The sequence below is a fragment of the Gavia stellata genome, chromosome 17, assembly GCF_030936135.1.
Source record: "Gavia stellata isolate bGavSte3 chromosome 17, bGavSte3.hap2, whole genome shotgun sequence".
NCBI lineage: Eukaryota > Metazoa > Chordata > Aves > Gaviiformes > Gaviidae > Gavia > Gavia stellata.
The window spans coordinates 13,260,732-13,278,792 of record NC_082610.1 but is presented as its reverse complement, the minus strand read 5'-3'; the positions used below and the strand labels follow the sequence as shown (position 1 = coordinate 13,278,792).

The 18,061-nt window shown below is 50.9% G+C and overlaps 1 protein-coding gene across 1 annotated transcript; it reads right to left on the bottom strand.

Annotated features, from left to right (window-relative positions):
• Positions 1-3,131: 3,131 nt before the first annotated feature.
• NRIP3 (nuclear receptor interacting protein 3) lies at positions 3,132-16,766 on the bottom strand. Its single transcript, XM_059826111.1, has 7 exons — positions 16,593-16,766; positions 9,552-9,731; positions 8,738-8,820; positions 5,200-5,339; positions 4,722-4,774; positions 4,530-4,627; positions 3,132-3,147 (listed from the first exon to the last, which is right to left on the bottom strand). The coding sequence occupies exons 1-7, from the start codon at positions 16,764-16,766 to the stop codon at positions 3,132-3,134; spliced, it is 744 nt and encodes a 247-aa protein (XP_059682094.1).
• Positions 16,767-18,061: the final 1,295 nt, after the last annotated feature.

Sequence of the window (18,061 nt, the reverse complement as noted above, 5' to 3'; positions counted from 1 at the left end):
AGTCCCTCTGGACTGAGGCGAGCACCTGTCTCCTATAGCAGCTGTGCTGTCTTACAGAGCATCTTGCTCACAGGAACCACCCCTGAAAGGCCACCAGCACCAGGTCTAGCCCCGCTCTGCGCAGAGGGACGAAATTTTGCTCATTGATTTTTCATTTGTGTGTGCTAGGACTCTGCTCTCTAGCGTCAGCAATAGTCTGAGTAAGTCTAGAAACCCGTAGCAGCTCCAGGAAGCACGAGAAGTTATTTTTGCCTGTACATTTATCCTTCTCATTTTTTCTCCACTTCACTGCTGGAGCCTGGTTTCTTTCCACACTCGGAGAAAGGCAGCCCAGCACTGAGGAGAGCCACTTTTACTGGGCTTGGAGTATTGCTGCTCCACCAAAGGTTTCTGCTGTGGGACTTTCAGTGCGTAAAAGGATAATTTCTCATCAGTAAGAGAGAGATCAACTACTGCTGAAGCAGCCTGAAGCCCACCCGGGCAGAGACAGCAAGCCCCTAAATCCACATTGAAAGCTTTAGGGAAGACCCTGATCTTAGGCTTCTGCTCTTCTGTTTGTGGTCACATAGCTATGCACGCATGCCTTACCTGTCTTTTGCTCTGACCACTTTCTTTTCCTACCTTCATACAGTTTACAAAGTCGCCTTCGTATTCCCCTGCGCTGGCTGGCATTGCCCCAGCGAGCTAGCCCAACGCAGCAGAAACAAACTCAGCTTCCCAAGGGTAAAACTCGAAGCAGCACAAGCAGGATCTCCCACCTCCTTTGGGAGGGAGATGCGTGGCAGCAAAAGGCTGGGATTTCAAATGCTCACGTCTCACCACAAGTGCCGCGTGCCATTTAGCCTGCCCAGTTAGCGTGTCTCCACCGCCGCTCTTGCTACGGTCCGATCGCAATTCCCAACAGAAGCACAAAAGCCCTGTGGAGCCCCACCAGGGTGAAGAGTGAAATGAACTCCTGCTCCCAACAGAGAAGTGCACCGAAAACAAATAACCAGCATATCCAGGGTACAAGCAAATGAACAGCAATAACAATGTAACTTTATTTAGATTTAATTTGACATTTAGCACAGTAATAAGCACAGAAAGAAAGAAGTACCAAAATACCAAACTCATAGCATATAAAATAATCAAATATATTTCATATTTAGTGAAATATTTCTACAACACATTGGTGGGACTGCCCTGGGCCCAGATATATATATATCTGTGTTATATAAAATGCCGTATGTAGAGAAAGCACTGAAACTTATCACCAAAATAGAAAATAGTTCAAAATACGGATAGTTCAGATTTGCTCATCATACCCAATATTGAAAAGATGTTCGAACCCACTGCAGGAGATAAAGCTCCAGCTTAGATGCCATGGCCGGCATGAGATGGCGTTACTGGGCACAGAGTGGCTAAAGCTGGCAGGAGCCTGGCTCACAGGACAGGCTCCAGACCTGAGCCGATGGCCACAAGATGACAAGAGTTACTGGTCCTCACCCAGGACTGTCGAGACATTTCCCAAGCGGAAATGCCAGCGACGATGTCGGTGCTTGCGACTGATGCTACGCATCATGGGATGCCTGGGCGAGCGGTGCATTAATGTCTGCGGGGAGGCTTAAGCAGGTGAGCAGCTGCTTGGATCCCGTAGGAGACCCCGCAACCCAGCTGAGCCACGCTGCAGCCTGCGCCTGCCGGGGGCCAAAGGGCTTTTGCCAAGAGCTGCCGAAGCAGCGCTCCGGAGCAGCACACTGCTGGCCCTTGCGGATCCAGCTGCAGCAGGACTGGCCATCGGCAGACGCACAAGATCACAAGGATATTATTCTGAATTTTAAAGATGCCTCTTCAGCAGATGACAGCAATTAATTTCCATTCGCTTTTAAAAACCTGGAAAGCTGCTTTTGTACGAGGCCAGGCTCCCCCAAGCAATACCTTACATTTGCTCTGGTCTGCAAGCGAGCAGCACATGAAGTAGCAACCCTGCTGCTCCAGGACAGTAACACCGAATGAAATGTTTGTCCTGCCAAAAACTCCCACCTGCCCTGAGGGTGATCAAGGTTAGTGTCGTACTTAAGATCCCTGGCAATTTGTAAATAGATATAAAAAATACAGCATTTCTGGCAGCAAACCCGAAGTCCCACTGGAGTCGACAACCCGCGCCCGCCCAGGTGCCGCTGGTGCTTCAGGCGGGGTGCTGGGCGGGCAGGCGGAGGCACCAGTCCTGGTGACGGGGGAGAACCGAGGGCGCCTTGGGGCCATTTGGTTCCTGATATACCAATGAGGCTCTGTATCTGCTGCTTTCTGGACGACATGGTTTTGTGCTTGTTTGTTGCTTTTTGGTTCAATACGATGATGGATTTTCCTGACTACTCCCACTAGGAAGGCAGCCGAGACCTGTGTGGAGGATCTCTCCTCGGGGGGGTTTTGAGCCCCAGCAAAGCAGCGCAAACATGGGCTGCCCCTGTGCTGGTGCCAACCCCACGGAGAGCTGGGGGCTGCGGGAGATCACCCCGGGAGGCCTCCCAAACCCTGTATCTGTGGTTCTGTCACGCCACTGCAGAGAAGCCTGTAACCTATGAATAATTCTGTAATTGCTCTTTCCCATCAAGCCAGCAGTTGCATCCTAAGTACATGGCAACAATACCATGCTAGCAGGATGAGCTGTAATTCCTAGGTGGTATTAGCATTGTTATTTTACTCTGAGTAACTTCCTGGTAATGGCCATTTGAATGTGGCAATATCAATTAAGTGAATATAAATGCTTAGCCCCTGGAAAAATCATTAATAAAAATTTCATCCTGATAGCCTCTAATCACAGCTAAATACAATTACTCATATGAGGCCACTATAAAAAGTATTTTCCCCATCAGAAGAAATTCATAAGGTTTTCCCAACTGTTTGTAATAAAGAGGACACGATATAGAAAAGTTCAGAAAATAAGCACACATTTGTTTCTCAAAACCCATAGATAAACATGACAATATCTCTAAATTACTGGCTACTGAACAGGATTTCATTTAGTTCTACTCAAGCTGTAGCCTAGTATAAATGTTTTCAAAGCAGCGCGCTGCTGTTTCATCTGGAACAGCTGCACAGAATTTCTTTGATGTCAAGCTCTTGTGTGGGGACGGTGTTTCAATTTCTCTTTATGCCTCCGAACTGCTGAAACAGGAAGGAAAAAACATTCAATAAAATAGGCGTCTTTCATGGGGAAAAAAAAAAAAAAGCAGCAAAATTTGGCCTTGAGTGCAGTACCAAGAAATGATTCATCACTGCAGTGGCAACAGAGCTACACTATGCCTCTCGCACCCCTATTTCAAAGGAGAGAGGGAAAACACCCTGTGGTTTTGCGCTGCAGCACGGTCTCCCCGTGGTGCTGTACCAGGTGCTCCCCGGGCTCGCGTGCTGGCAGCACCCGTGGCCGGCGGCTGTCCTGGGCACGCGGTGGATGCACATGCGCTCTCGTCCTCGCTCCCTGCACTAGTGCGTACATCCCTCGTGTACTCCCCGGGAGCATAAATACAATTAGCTGAGGAAGGTCTGCTCCTTCCCCGCTCCTGCCCAAGCTCCTCCAGCTCTGTGGTGCCCAGCACAGCAGGCTTGAGCTGCGTGGGGACTGCAGGATGTCCAAAATGACTGTGGCTGGTCATGACAGGCAACTAAAGATGGTGCTGCCCTACATCATTCGCCAAAGATGCTTTCTTATGCAGTGAGCAAATGTTTTTTAGATGGCTGTGTCCACAGCACTCATCGACGAGCAACCACAAGCGCTGCCTGCGAAGCTGGAGAGGCACATAAGTGCGAATCCCCCTCTCAGGCACCCGGCACCTGCCGGTTTTGTAAGTCAGAGGCAGGAGCCAGCGATACGTCTCTTTTTCACAGTGCTCAGCAAGGAGGAGCCCCGCGCAGCGCCTGGAAGGAGGGGGATTGCCCTGCCTGCTGCCTGCCGGACTGCAGAGCCAGCCAGCACAGGCTACACACGTTTGGGAGGTACCAGAGCAGAGAGCACAGATTTCTCTTTCTATAGGGAGATAAGGCTGAAAAAGTCCGGGACATCAGGAGCAGCTGGCAGGAGGGCAGCCGGGGCAACACGGGGAGAAGTGGCAACACCATTATCTCCAGGCAGGACCTCTCTCTCCTAGACTTTGCAAAACATTCATGTGGGTTTATTTGCCTTGCTTCGTAAATATTTTCCAGAAAAAGGTTTGTTTGGGAACACTCTCAAAGCAGCACTCAAGAAGTCTTCCTAGTGACCTCCAAAAAGTACATTTCCTAAGGTGTTTCCCTGTGCATGTCTTTTCAGACACCCCCTTTGCTGTACAATGCTTACTGGGAAAAAAGCAGCAAAAGCTGAAAAAGGCTGCTGAAAAAGCCAGGGACTCCGTTTCAAAACACAATGAGCTGATGAAAACTATTTCTGCCAGTGCCAGTGAGCTCTCCCTCGCCTGCCGCAGCAAGGGTCTGGGGGTTCCTGCGTGGCTGTGCCAGGGACACTGCATCAGGCTCAGCGGTGCACGCGCAGCTCACCTCCCCAACCAACTTACGGCTCTCCTGCCGCAGCGCTGCCACTGCCCACAAACGGGATTTCTTCCCTGTCCGTCTTCCCCAGAACAAGATGGTGCTTCTCCATGTTTATGACACACTGCAGAGAATAAACGCCTTTAGGTAAGAGAGAAAACCGCACAGTGGTCCCAGCTCCCCCAGCGTGGGTAAAAGCCCTGCTGGAAAACCCCTACCTTCAGAGATTTCAGTGTCTGCAGCCCAAAGGAGAAGGGTTTCTCATTGTCTTCTGAAAAATAGGAACATTCAGATTTATACATTCAAAATGTTCTCCCATGCTTTTTGTCAGTGACTCCATCCTTCCTTCATGGCTCCTCTGCTAAATAAACCCCTGTTTATAAAGGGACTGAGTTACTCCGGAGGGGACCACGATCAAACGAGGGCAGGCAGATGCGCCTGCAGGGAGACACGGTGGTCGCTCCATCGGCAGGGCAGAGCGTGAGCCTGGTGCTGCCAGCACAGCCCTGCTGAAAGCATCCCCCCTCCCTCCCTCCCTCCTTCCCTGAGGGGCCAAACCAGGGACTTTTGCTGCAGAAAAGCAGTATGTCTATTTTAATTTTAACGTGTTTCTGAAGCTTTATTTTTCGCCCTGGGGTAAGAGGGAGTAGAGCCCCAGCCGTACCTGGAGGATCAGAGGAGCACACATACACTCACCCACGACAAGGGCAGCGCACTCCACGGGGACTGCTCCCACCGTGAGGGCAAGGCAGTCGATCTGCCCGATTGCCCTCACCTTGTACGGCAATGAAACCATCTCGTCTTCGCCAGGGAGTGCTTTGAGATGCTCCTTTAACCTGTGCGTTGAAAACACTGCTGACATGAAACGGCCACGGTTCGCCTGCTCTGGCAAGAAGCAAACGGCATTTGGAGGGTACTTACACCTGAAGTGCTCTTAGCTTGCTCGTACTACCACACCGTTATTGGAAAGCTGCTTTCTCGGCAGGTTTTCTGTGACGCTCTGCATACAGCCAGCAGCCTACACCCACATCAGACCACAGCAGAACCCACAACTCAGCCCTGGGGCTGCGTCAGCCCTTGCCCCAAGCAGAGCTTCTTACTGGATTTTGCTTTTTACCTGAGGAATCTTTTTTCCTACATTTCCTCAAGACTTGGGGAAGCTGCTGATCTAAAATTGCTTCTAATGCAGTGTGGGTGTAAGGCAGACGTACTCCACTCCAGCTCCCACCAGCGGAGCCCTCGACACCGTGTCCCCATGCCTCACAGCCGGGGCAGCACGCCTGGTCCACACTTGTTAGCAGGTGCTGCTGCTGAGTTTATTCGGAGGAAATGGGAATGGATCAATCACAGTCAGCCCAAGAAAAGGAAAAAAAGGTGTCAGGGATATCTCAGGTACAGTCATTTCTTCTATCTACGCCCCATGAACTAGTCTAACAACACTAATTAATTATTTAGCTTCAGTTTCTCTCTTAAACGGAGCAAGAATCTAATGGAAAGGCAGTTTGAGGCGGTGATCTCTCCCTTGGATAAAAGCTGTATCACTTTTCGGCTATTTGAGGTACTTTTCCGCTGAGCTGCATTGCAGCAGTGCGTCTGTGTGCGTCTGTCCATCCATCCCGGGGCAGCCCAGCCCCCCTCAGAGGCAGAGGCCCCGGGACTGAGGTGGGGATTGCCCACACCATTTAGCACAGGTACAAGGACCAGGAGAGGTAGCAGAGAGAAGGAGCGGGATCCCCTCTGCCGCCTCCCTTAGGGACTGACCTTAAAAAGCAGTGGGAACATACCAAGAAGTTTATGAGCTCCTTGGCCCTGAGCTGGCTTTACTCTGGCCCGAGACAGGTTGAAGTAGCTTTTTTGGGTGCAGTCAACTCCAATGGCTTCTCTATCCACTGAAGGGAAGACATGTGGTCTTTGGCTGTGGTCTTTGTTAGCCCCTATTTGTCCCCGCCACAGGGCACAGGCCACGGCACTGGAGCCAGGACCCGAACAGAGCCGAGATACAGCTGGAGATGGCTCCTCGCTCCGGCACCCGCTGACCCAGACGGTTTTCCCAGGTGTGACCAGGGCTGCAGAGCGGCTGCAGAGGAGGGGGACAGAGTAAAGCCACCATCAAGGAAGCGCTTCATCACAGCTGAGACTGACCCAAGGACCGACGGAGAGCACGTGGGCAGTGCATGGATGAAAGCCAGCCAGGGAACTGCACCGAGGTGAGGAGAACCCCTGATCCACGACGCAGTGACACATCTTGGAGTTGGCTTTGAAAGTGGAAAGTCCCCAGCAGTGTTCAGAGACCAGAGCTGGTCACGTAACAGCTGCACCTACACCTCCGCAGGGGATTTCTTACGCTGCAGCAACCCGCGAGCTAACCCCACCGCTTTCCTCAGAGACGAGGGGAAGAGCTCGACCGGCACCATGACAAGATGCAAAAAGATTTTTAAAAAGGAAGGGAGGAATTGAGTCTGTGCCTCAGGCACACACACGCTGCTTTTAGGCGCTGAGCCCCCAGAGACCCCAGCAGCAGGGCCCGTCCCCAGAGCCACTGAGCCTCAACTGCAGGCAGCAGCACCCACAAAGCACACTGTGGGGCCCCTCCTGCCCTGGCAGGAACAAGAGCAAAATCGCCTAGCACGCCTCTTCCCTGCTGCTTTCCAGGGCTGGATTTAAAGAAAACTCGTGTTTTATCGTTGCCACACGTGCTGGACTGCTTTGAAGTAAAATGTCCTGGAGCGGTGCCTGTTGTCGCACGGGACCTACCACAGCGATGGCAGAGCGAGCCAGGCATCAAAGCCCTGGTTTTAACCTGCTTTGTTAATCTGGCTTTAGCTTCTGTCCCCGCAAACACAAACAGCAAAGGAGGTGCAGGAAGCTTCCTGCAAGGGAGCCCTGCCTGCTGCACGCCTCGGCTGGCAGCGCACGCGGGACGGGGTGTCGCTCTGGCCGCTCCGTCTGCCTGCACGTGCAGCGTGGCTCCTGCACACCCCCGTGTCCGTGGGTCCCACCGAGCAGGAACCAAAGCTGGCTCACTGCTGATGAGTGACACTGGGGAGGGAGATGGGCCTTTTAACCGCAGCTGTCCGGCTGATGGCTACAAAAGTGGTCTCGCTCAAACCGGGAAGGAATCCCCATAACCTGAAGCAGAAACTGGCTCTAACCTATTTCTTAAGCGCTCTTTGAAGGGCAGGACTGCTGAAGGAGAGTGGTGCTGCAAAAACTACACAGGAGATGCATGAGCAACACAGAGAGCAGACGGACTGTGCAACTCAGACGTGTTGAGCAGCCAATACAGCACCTTGCAAGATGAGAGCCCTCCAAATGCACTGCTATCATCCGTAAGCTAGGCTGAGCAGCTCTACAGTTTGTGACAAGTTTGTAGTAAGCACAGCCTCCTTCCAGCCACTAAACACCATTGTGCAAAGAAGTAATTACTGCCTGGACAGAAAACAGGCACCATTCATTCAGGGCCATGCAGTAGTGCTCAGGGAGCAACTGCAATTGGTTTTTGTGTAATCACTGCAAGTCGGTGATAAAAAGCAATGACTCCATGGGAATAAAGTGCCAAAATCTCCTTGATACCTTGTAAGCTGATGCCTGAGCCTGCTCCTCGGAGATCAGCGGGAGTTTTGCTGCAAATGGCTGGCAGTCAGGTCTCTAACACTATGTAAATACATTTCCTTTCCCTTCAACTGTGAGAAATTTGTTACTGGGAGTAGGGTCAGACACCAAATTTCAAGCACATGCACATACACAACCGCACAGCTCCTTTACACCCGGCGCTGGGGCCAGCAGCGCTGCAGCCGCCAGCGGGAGCACGCCCAGCAGCCAGGTCCCTGCCTCGCAGCGGGGACCTGTGGGGCTGGGCTGGGCTGACCCAGCCCCACGCCTGCCCCGGGGACACAGAAGGCCGGAGGGGGGTTCAGCTATTTCACAAGGCACTGAATAGCAAACAGGCAGGCACTGAAAGAAATACGAATGCATCCAACCCTCTGAAGGGATTTACTCAGAGGTAAATAGGTTGGTACAAGTGGCTTTCTATTTCAGCTCCCTACACGGACATTTAAGAATAAGCCGGGATTTGGTTGTAACAGGAGTCTCAGGGGCTTGCCGGGCACAGCCCAAAGCACTCCCTTCCAGAATGGCCATCGCTGGCATGAGCGAAGACCCAGCCCCGGGAGCACTGCCTGTGCTGCCAGGTGCCACGAGTTGCCACAAAACAGAAATCCAGCTGGATATTTACCCTAGCCTGTCCAGGCATGCAGACGACATCAGGTTGTGCTGCGAGCCGGTGTCCACCACAGCCTTCAGCTCCTTCCCCGCACACTGCAAGAGCAAGCAGAGATGGGAGACAATGCGTGGGATGCGGGATGAGTGCAGGGTGTCCACGGTCTCTGCTTCACACACACCAGTCCCCACCAAAATTCCAACGTCTCCTTGCGCCAGCCCATCCCCGCTCCACTGCACGCTCAGTGCTCACAGGGTATCACCTCGTCCACCCCCAGCACCCAAGAGTTGGCTCTTGAGCTTCTTTTTCAATAAGATGGTGCTACTAAACAACACGGTGTTGGGTCCTGAGCCCTTCCCAGCAGCATTTGCCCCTGCAGAGAGCAGAAGGGGCAGCCCCAGGCAGGAGGGGATATTGCGGAGAGCGGGAAATACAGACGCGCATGGAGGTAAGGAGGAGAAATTTGAAATTACTCGTGGGGAAAGAAAAGAGGGATGGCACTTGAGGAAAACAAATAGGCTGTGAGCACAGGGATTCGCCATGGATAATTACTCCTCAGCGTTTCAGCACGCTGCCCCAGCCTGGCTTCTCCCTCCACCCTGATGTCCAAGGGAGGTCATCCGTCGGACGAGTTTTCTCTGTGACACCCAGGTGGGCGTCCGTGCCACAGCAGCCCTGAGTTGCAGAGGGAGAGCATCCCCACAGCTGTGACAGCCCCAGTGGAGTGCAGCCCTGATCGGGAAACGTGGAGAACAAGGGCACAGCTTGAGGCTGTCAGAAATAAAATTTGGGGGAAAAAGTCCCCAGAAGGCTGGGGAGGGACTATTACCTGGCAGCTCACCACTATGAGCTCCTCATCCTCTGTTTTCCCTGAGCTGCCCAGTTTGGTTTGATTCAGTTTGTTGGTCTGCGCTGAGATATCACTCTTCGGAGTCCAGCTGCCTCGGCTGCTTCGTAATTTTGATAAATTTGTCTCCATCAGGCGCTTCTGCAGGATATTATGTGGTTGCTTTAAGAAAAAACACACACAGAAGAGCAGGGTGAAGTCAGAGGAAAGCCATGAAGTGACCTGCGTCGCCAGCCTGCTTGTGGGGCCCACAGGCCAGGGCTGCTCTCGCAGGAGGGATGCCCTAAAGTCTCACTCTCCCTGACTCCCAGACTACATATACTCTTCCTAGCCTACATCTATTTGCTCTCCTGCCAGCTCTGGTTACCTGGCTTTGGCTAAAGAGAACTACTTTGTATTGGCAAGGGAATAATCCTTTCAAAATATTAACCAGAATTTGGAGGGATGCCTTTCTTTTTCCAGACTTAAGTTCAAGATTTGATTTCATATAGGAATCAAAACAAGCCAGGCTTTTCCAAGCTAGTGTTTCACCTGTTATTCCCTTCATCTGTTGATAAGGATATCGGGAATTCTGCAGTGATGTGAAAAGTTAAGAGGTAACAAATTACCTTTCGAATTACAATGCACCACCTAAGTATGAAAACGTGTATGGAGTTACCGAATGAACACAGATGCTTTCACTGAGCACTGGCATTGCTGGCATAGGAAATACCTGTGTCCACCCTCCACCTGTGGCCATGCTCTTTGCGTGAATCCACCCAGAATTTAAGAGGCTGATTTGGGTGTCTGCACGTTGGCTCTTACAGGTGCGAGTGAACAAGGCAAGACTGCAAGAAGAGAGCTACAGATGGTGTCTATTGTCAGACCTGCTCTGGCCTTTTAGATCAGAATTTGGTCTAAAATTGCCCTGCATCTCTTCTCTCTGCATTTGTATTTAACTGCTAAGGATGAGTAAACGGGACCAATCCTGGGTGTCATGCTGCGGGAGGGAAAGGAGAGGAGGGGAAGAGGCAAGACCATCTGCGGCAGGTAGGTATTCTCCCAGGAACCCCCAACGCTTTGTATGGCGGCATCTCACTTCCTCTGTCATTTCCATTTGCTCTGCGAGAAGCATGTTGCCTCTCAAAATCTCCTCTAACTGCTTTCCCAAAAGCCTTTTTATGTTTAATGTTCGTCACGGATGGATGCACATACTCGGCTGGAGGTGAAATGACTCTGCTTGATTATCTGCTCATTTCTCTGCCCAGCTGATTTCCCCCCCTGTTACTGCCCTTTCCTTCTGATTTTAATTTGTCCACAGTGAGACCTTCTTACTGGCCTATTCCCGAATTTTTGCAATCACGTGAAATATGCCTGTGTGTCTGCAGAGACATCTAAACCAGCAAACCCCCTCATCCCGAGGGAATTCCAATGGGATCAGGATAACTTTGAAAACCTCGGGCCGCGGTTCCCCAAGTTGGCCAGTGCGCACCATCATGCGCAGCGCCTCATCTTTAAAATAATCCATGTGGCAGGTTAAGTAACAGCACTTACAAAAGGCTAATGCAACTTGGCATCATCCTAAAATAACTGCAACCACGTTCGTGCTTCAGACCCTGCTGTAGGCTAACACAGGCGGTTAAACTGGACCTGACTGATGAGATCGGGTAGATGCTGCCAACACCAGTGGTCACTGGGACACGTAATCTTTTTCCCCCGCTTTTCAGTGTTCTTACTTCTGCATACAACCTGCGACTTGAAAGGAAATAAAATTTCATGACCATTTTTGGTTGCGGGTGCTATGTCTGGCAGCATGCTAGAGAGCATGTCCTGTGTAAAGGCAATCACATAGCCGCGCGCCCAGCGATGAGGAGAAATCGGATCCGACATTGTGCTGTCTCCTTCACACACAAAAAGTGACGACGGTCCAGCACTGCTCTGGTGACCACCGCCTTCCCAGTGAGACTGACAGCAGAAACCAGTATCACTTAACTAGATTAAAAGCAGGCAGACTGGCTCCTCTAGTAATGGATCCTGTGCCGAGGGACGAGCAAATCAGTTTGGCAGCGAGGGCTCCCTTACATGAGGCAGAAGCTGTAGGTGCACAGTCAGCACAGTGATCACCTCCAAGGCTCCTCATCTGAGCAAAAATGCAAGCCAGGGTTTGCTGACAGTTGATGGCATGTCCTTCTTACCCTTCACGTTTGCCTGCGACTCAGGCACACGTCTGGAGGACTAATTCTTCACATCATCAAAAAAAGCAAATGAGGGGACAGGGGACTGGAGAAGGAGGTGGGTGAAGTTCCCAGCCAGCCAGAAGACAGCCTGTCGCACAGTGGTCACCTCCTCGCACCCAGCCCGCTCAGCTAGGACCGGGAGAAATTTCTGAATGGTATCATCCAGGACAGTCTGGGTGCTCTTCTGATCTGCCTGGCCTCAACCACGTTGCCAAATACCTTTGAAAGAACAGGCTGGAGAAGAGCAGGTCACCAGAACGTTCATCATTGCTGTTTTAACTGCCATCTACCCTGGATTTAAACCTACATTTTTTTACTACAAGTTCTCCTATGGATCGTTAACCAGTTACATATGTGGGTTTTCGCAGGCCCTAGTTTTATGAATCCTATATGGGATCCATCACTGAAAGGAAAAAATCCAGCACTCAGTGAACACGAGTTACCACCACAAACGGGACTGTCTTTTGTTGACGCTTACTCTTCTGAAAGCCACAGTGAATCCTGCCTTCGGGGGGACAAATGCTGCTTACGTTGTGCTCCAATACAGAAATAATCTAGCAAGAGGGGGCTGAAAATGTTCCCTGCAGCACCATCCTGTCTCAGGCTATTAATTAGTTTGCTTTAACTTGTATTTCCCTTGACTCTCATGTGCAACAGAGTGAGGGACGTTAGTCACGGAGATGACTCAAGTGATGGATACGTACTTGGTAAACAGATAATGTGCCAGGGGACATTTGCAGACGCACATTTTGCTGGAAAACTGCAAGCAGACCATGTCTGGGAGGGAGGAAGAGGAGGAAAACCTCCCTGTGACAGCAATGGGGAAAGCAGCCGTGTTCTCCCTCCAGCGCGGGCCGGCCACACAGCCAGGACTGGTATTTGAAGTAACCCAGATTATCTGGTGCTGTCTTTCTATGCATCACACAAAACCGTTGAAAATTTTATAAAAAAATAAAATGTTACGTACCATTGTGTAAGTCCAAAAAAAAGAAGTTATTTCCTAGTATTATTTTGCACAATATAAATATAAACCAGGATTTTTTTCATAAGATATCTCCTTTTCCATCCCTGAGACTTCGCAAAAACCTATAATCCCCTAAAAAAGTCACAGTAGAAACCTAAAAGAAGTGAGTGGAGACACCAGCTATTGCTGAACCCACTGTCTGTCAAAAACATGAATAACTCTGTCCTGTTTCGTTCTTCTCTAATTTATAAGCAAGCACATTGCTGCAGCTTGCAGTATCCATCTCTCTGGCAGTTTTCCACTACTTTGACTTCTAGGTCTGGGGGTAACAAGACCCGTCAACAACAGTTTCACTGAGGTGGAGATGAAAGTCAGGGAAGATGCCAGCTCCTCTCCTCCCCAAACCTATCTCAGGAGGTTTGCTCTCTCTTCTGTACCTAGACAGTAGAAAAAAGGAGTTTTAACACACCAACAGAGCTCGTCCCAAGAAATAACTGATTTCTCTCTTTTCTTCCCATCCTTCCTCCAAATTCACCTCTTCTACCAGCAGCCCGTGCTCATGTGCTGTCCGCCCCTCTCGCAGGGGCATGAGGTGGGACAGGAGATGCCCCCTGCTCTCCCGCGCCCTCCGGGTGCCCAGGCAGCGGGCAGGACTCTGACCAAGACAGCGCATGTCATATCAAAGTTTTTTGCATTTTAACCAAGACACAACAAACTCTGGGGAGTGCAGAGTGGGAAAGCGAGGAAAACTGAATGCACCGCAATTAACTGCAATGTTGCACCAGCGACAGGAGCAGGGGATGGGGCCATGGGGGCACCCAGAGCTGCGCTGAGGAGCCGGGCACCCACGGGAGGCTCTGAGGGCATTTTGGGAGAGGGAAATGCTTTTTTTGTTGTTGTTGTTTGTTACTATTTATAACTTTGTTTCCCAGCTTGTGAAGTGATGCGGGACTTCTTTCAGGCAAAGCCCCTCCAAACTGGTCCAGCGGCTCTCGGGGCGAGGGCGAAGTGTCAGACACGAGGAGGAGCTGCCGACGGCCAGCACACCCTGCCCAAGTCAGGCGGGGGGCACGGTTACAGTGTCGGGAAGCCCAAATCCCAGATCATGACCATCTCATGCCAATTTTCTGGGCTTTGGGGAGGAGGCTAATAGTGAGGCATCAAAACAAAACCATTTCTGCTCTGTATATCCATCCCTATGTTTGCCAAATCCAATGTATGCTATGCTGTGCTATAGTTTGGTCTTACACTAGGCAAACAAAGTGGAATACATAAAGGGAGCAAGGAGCTAGAAGAGTTCAGTCCAACCCAGAATAATACACTGAAAAATATCAGAGGCTCGGCATAGATAATTACAACAAGTATTTATCAAACCTGCCTATACGGGGTGTCACCAGGAGAGATGCTTCAGGAGCTGAGTGATGGCACACAAGCTGGGGGACACCAGCGCGCCCCCCCAGTGACGTGCTGCTGCCTCGCTCTGCCCAGCACCCCCTGCACTGCGGCCAAGGGGAAGGGGATTTCTCCCCAGAATCAGAGTGGTTGCTGCCAGCTCTCACCCTGACAGGCAGGGTCTGTCCTCACTACCTGTCCCCGTCTCTGGGGAGCTGTTTCCTCCTCTCTTCTGCCAAGGCCGCTGGAAAACCCCCACGGGAAACCCTGCACTAATAACGCCAGTCACGTCAAAAGTCCTTCCAACCATGTCACCACAGCTGTCGCGCAGCTTTAGACACGAAAATGTGCTGCTTTGTTAGAAGGTGTGCAGTTATTCACAAGAAAGGCGTGCAAACACCCTGGGCAAAGACCCCTGATGCCCTGGGCCTCCTGACCGTGCAGCTCAACCTCTCTGGACCTGGACCTCTCGATTTGGGGCCATGCCAAGGTGGGGTGACAAATTTCAGAGGCTCTTGGTGCTTCTCCAGTCTCAGAGACGCACGATCTCTCGCTCCTCCTGGGGACAACTCTTGTGACATCCAGGCAGCCATGGCACCAGGGAGACTCGGTGGGTCCTCTTGAAGCGATGCTCACTGCCGTCCCAGCCGCGTGCGGTGTGAGCGTGGCGGTGCTGGCAGCATTGCTTCGCTGCAACACAACCCAGCGCAACAACTCTGAAATTCACGGGATCTGCTCTGGGGCTGTGGGAACGGGCCTGAGCATGTGCCAGTGCTGTCGCTTTGGGGACTCCCCGTAGGTCCCATGAGGCAGGAGGCTGTGGCCCAGGCGAGCCCTGGCCACATGTGCCCACTGCCCCATCACCCCTCGCTGTGGCGTGGGGACAAAGTGGTTTTGCAGTGGGGTGGCCCATGCCAGCTCAGTTCTCACACCACCCCTGGCCAGAGACCCACCGCAGCCAGCGTAGCTGGGGTGGGCAGCACACCTCTGCCATGCCACACCTCCTTCCTGTCCTTGGAGGGGCTCAGGAGCTGTGGAGCTCCCCAGGGTTTTGGCACATCCCTGAAGAGAGCCCCCCCATGCAGACTCTCCTTGCAGGGGCTGTGGGTGCAGCAGGGGCGATGCTGCAGCCGCGGCTCAGCTGGAGCGGGCACAAGAGCGGGGAGGAAACCTTGGGTGACGTTTCTGTGACCAGGGCTGTGGCGAGGAGCCCCATGCTCTGCCCGTGGCGACGGGGCCAAACCTGGTCCTCGCTGCTGCGGGGACAAGGACTTCAATGCTCAGTGCCCCTGCCTCCTGCTACCTGTTGCCTCTCTCGTCCAGGCTGAGCAGAAACCCCTGTCATCAGGGTCTCAGTCCCGCACACTGTGGGTCGCTGAGCCATGACACGTTATTTAGACTCCGCAGATAATAGTAATAACACCACCGTCATGCTCTGAAAGGCATTGTAGCTCACCGACAGAGAGCTGCTGTTCCATGGTGACCAGGAAAGCTCATTCCAAGCCTTTCCCTGGGCAGGAGCTTCACTCCCTAAAACTGCAAAACATTTGGAATGTCAATAAAATCACCTCCATGCACACTGCAGAGAACAGCCAACTCATTCCACTTATCTCAGCCAGGCAGATCCAAGCCTAACCCAGCTGAGCAGGAAGGCTGTGACAGAACAAAACTATCCCACTAAAAATTAAAAGATACAAGGTGCAAGAATTTTGCAACAATTGGAAAAAAAAAAAGTAAAGGAGCTTTCATTGGTAGGATATATTTTCCAGATTTTGCTCCTTACATCAGAACTTTTGATATTACATTTAAGTATCATTTCCCATTAGAGAAAGCTCAAACATTTGTGCACATTAGTATTTAGAAATGCTCTCCAGCCCCTGGACATAATGAACAATATTGTATGTCAGCTACAGGATCATATGGATCATTGCATATGTAAATATTTAAACCCTAGAATTATGTATCTTCATTTTAAAAAAACCCAAACATATATGCATAAGCCTTTATCAAAGTGTAATCTTGATAGTTTTATATTTTGAAGTACTAGTGACTGCACTTTACTGAATCTTTTATATGTTGTGCATATATATGCATCACAGACAAACATGTATATGTATGTATGTATTATATGAAGCCATTTTGATTTACTCTGATTCAGGGAGGATTTTTGGACTGAAAACAGTATCCCATTTTCATGTAAATGTAAAAATAATTAAAGCTTTTAGATCTGAGCGCTAGGCATCTGAAAGCACCTACCAGCAAAAAGCAACGGTGATGATAACTATCATCGTATTTCTACTCCCTTCCTTTTACATACAAAAGCCTCATTTTTTAATCAATTTCCACAAGCAACCAACTTCTCCTAACAGAAACATGGCACGGAGAAAAAAAAATAGACACTGCCCTACCAGCTTCTTAAGTCTCCTTTCAGTAAACACAATAAAGCCTTACAGTATCTTTTGAAGTCCCCAGCTTCTTCAGCCCATCCAGAGGAAGGAGATCTGCAGAATCCTTGTGAATAAACTGAACTGCCTGCTTCATCCTCCTCTGCTGACGGAGAGATGCTGCTTCCCTTATCTCCACTTCTTTTCTACTCGGCTCTGTCAGGATACCCGAATAAAACATCTTTCCACCTGCTTACAGCTTGCTTCTCAAAGATGCGCCTCTTGGAGGGATGGAGCCAGGGAGATGCTCTATCGGCTGCGCTTTATAACCGGAGCCTGGTGACGTTTGGAGACCGGCAGGTACTCCAGCCAGCGCTGCTGAGTAAAGGAGGGGTTGGGCACATTGCAATACGTTGCACAAACAACGGCGGGTGAGCTCAGGCTCGGTCTAAGGGAATAAATCAGCGCCGTTCCTCCTCGCTGCCTGTCCTGAAAGCGAGATTAGCCGCAGGCATCTGATGGCTCTCAAAGCCCCCCAGTAGCCTCACGGGCAGAAAAGAGAGCGCTGGTGGTCTGGTGCTTTCTTTTCTGCCCATGAGGCTGCTGGAGGGCTTTGAGAGCTGCAAACAGCCCCACAAGCCAGCACACCTCCCAGCCAGCCCCTGCGGGCACAGCTTTTTTTGACCTGGATAGGGAGTCTGAAGTATAATGGCAGGTGACGGCTGCCTAGCACCCATGTGGTCCTGGGTGCCGCTGCCCCACAGGGCTGGGGTGATGCAGCCCTGCACGGACCGTGCAACTGGCCACGCTGAGGTTTGCTACCTTATGCCTGGAGCCAGTGGGGTTAGGGCAGGCTCTGGGTGCCACTGGCCTCACCAAAGCATTGCAGGCACCCATCTGCATCATCACTGTCTACCCAAGTCACCAGGAAGGGTAAGGACTGTCACAAAAATTGTCCCAACCAAATTGGGGCACCCCAAATGTGGTTTTACACAGGGTTCCTATACCCATCAAATGTTCAGGTACAGCACAATCTGACTAATCATTAGCATCCACACTACTGATTACTAATCAGAGTAAAACTTTGCAAAGCAACTATAGTTTTGCAGCATTCTTGCTGCTTGTCTATTGATCCAGACGTCGCTGAGTCAGTCTTGCTATAGTTTCTTACCTCTGACACCAGATGGTACTGGGGCGGTTTCAAAGACATGTTAGAGGGTGAGGATGCTGGCATTATCTTGGTTGTCCAGGGGTATCCTTTATCCTTCATGGGCAGCTCTAGGCTTCCACGAAGCAAAGTCCTTCTTTCTGAGGCCGGGCTGTCCTTTAGCTTGTTTTACTTAAGCATGAACAATACTGAAGTCTCCAGTAAAATTCCACTACCTCATTACATTACAGTGTATTACACAGACTAATACACATTAATACACTTTCATACTATAAAGACTGATTGATATAATAGTTAGGGAAGGGGATTTTCTTCACAGGACTCACAGTGCACGTGGGTTTCTTTCAATACAACAGTGAGTTTTTAAG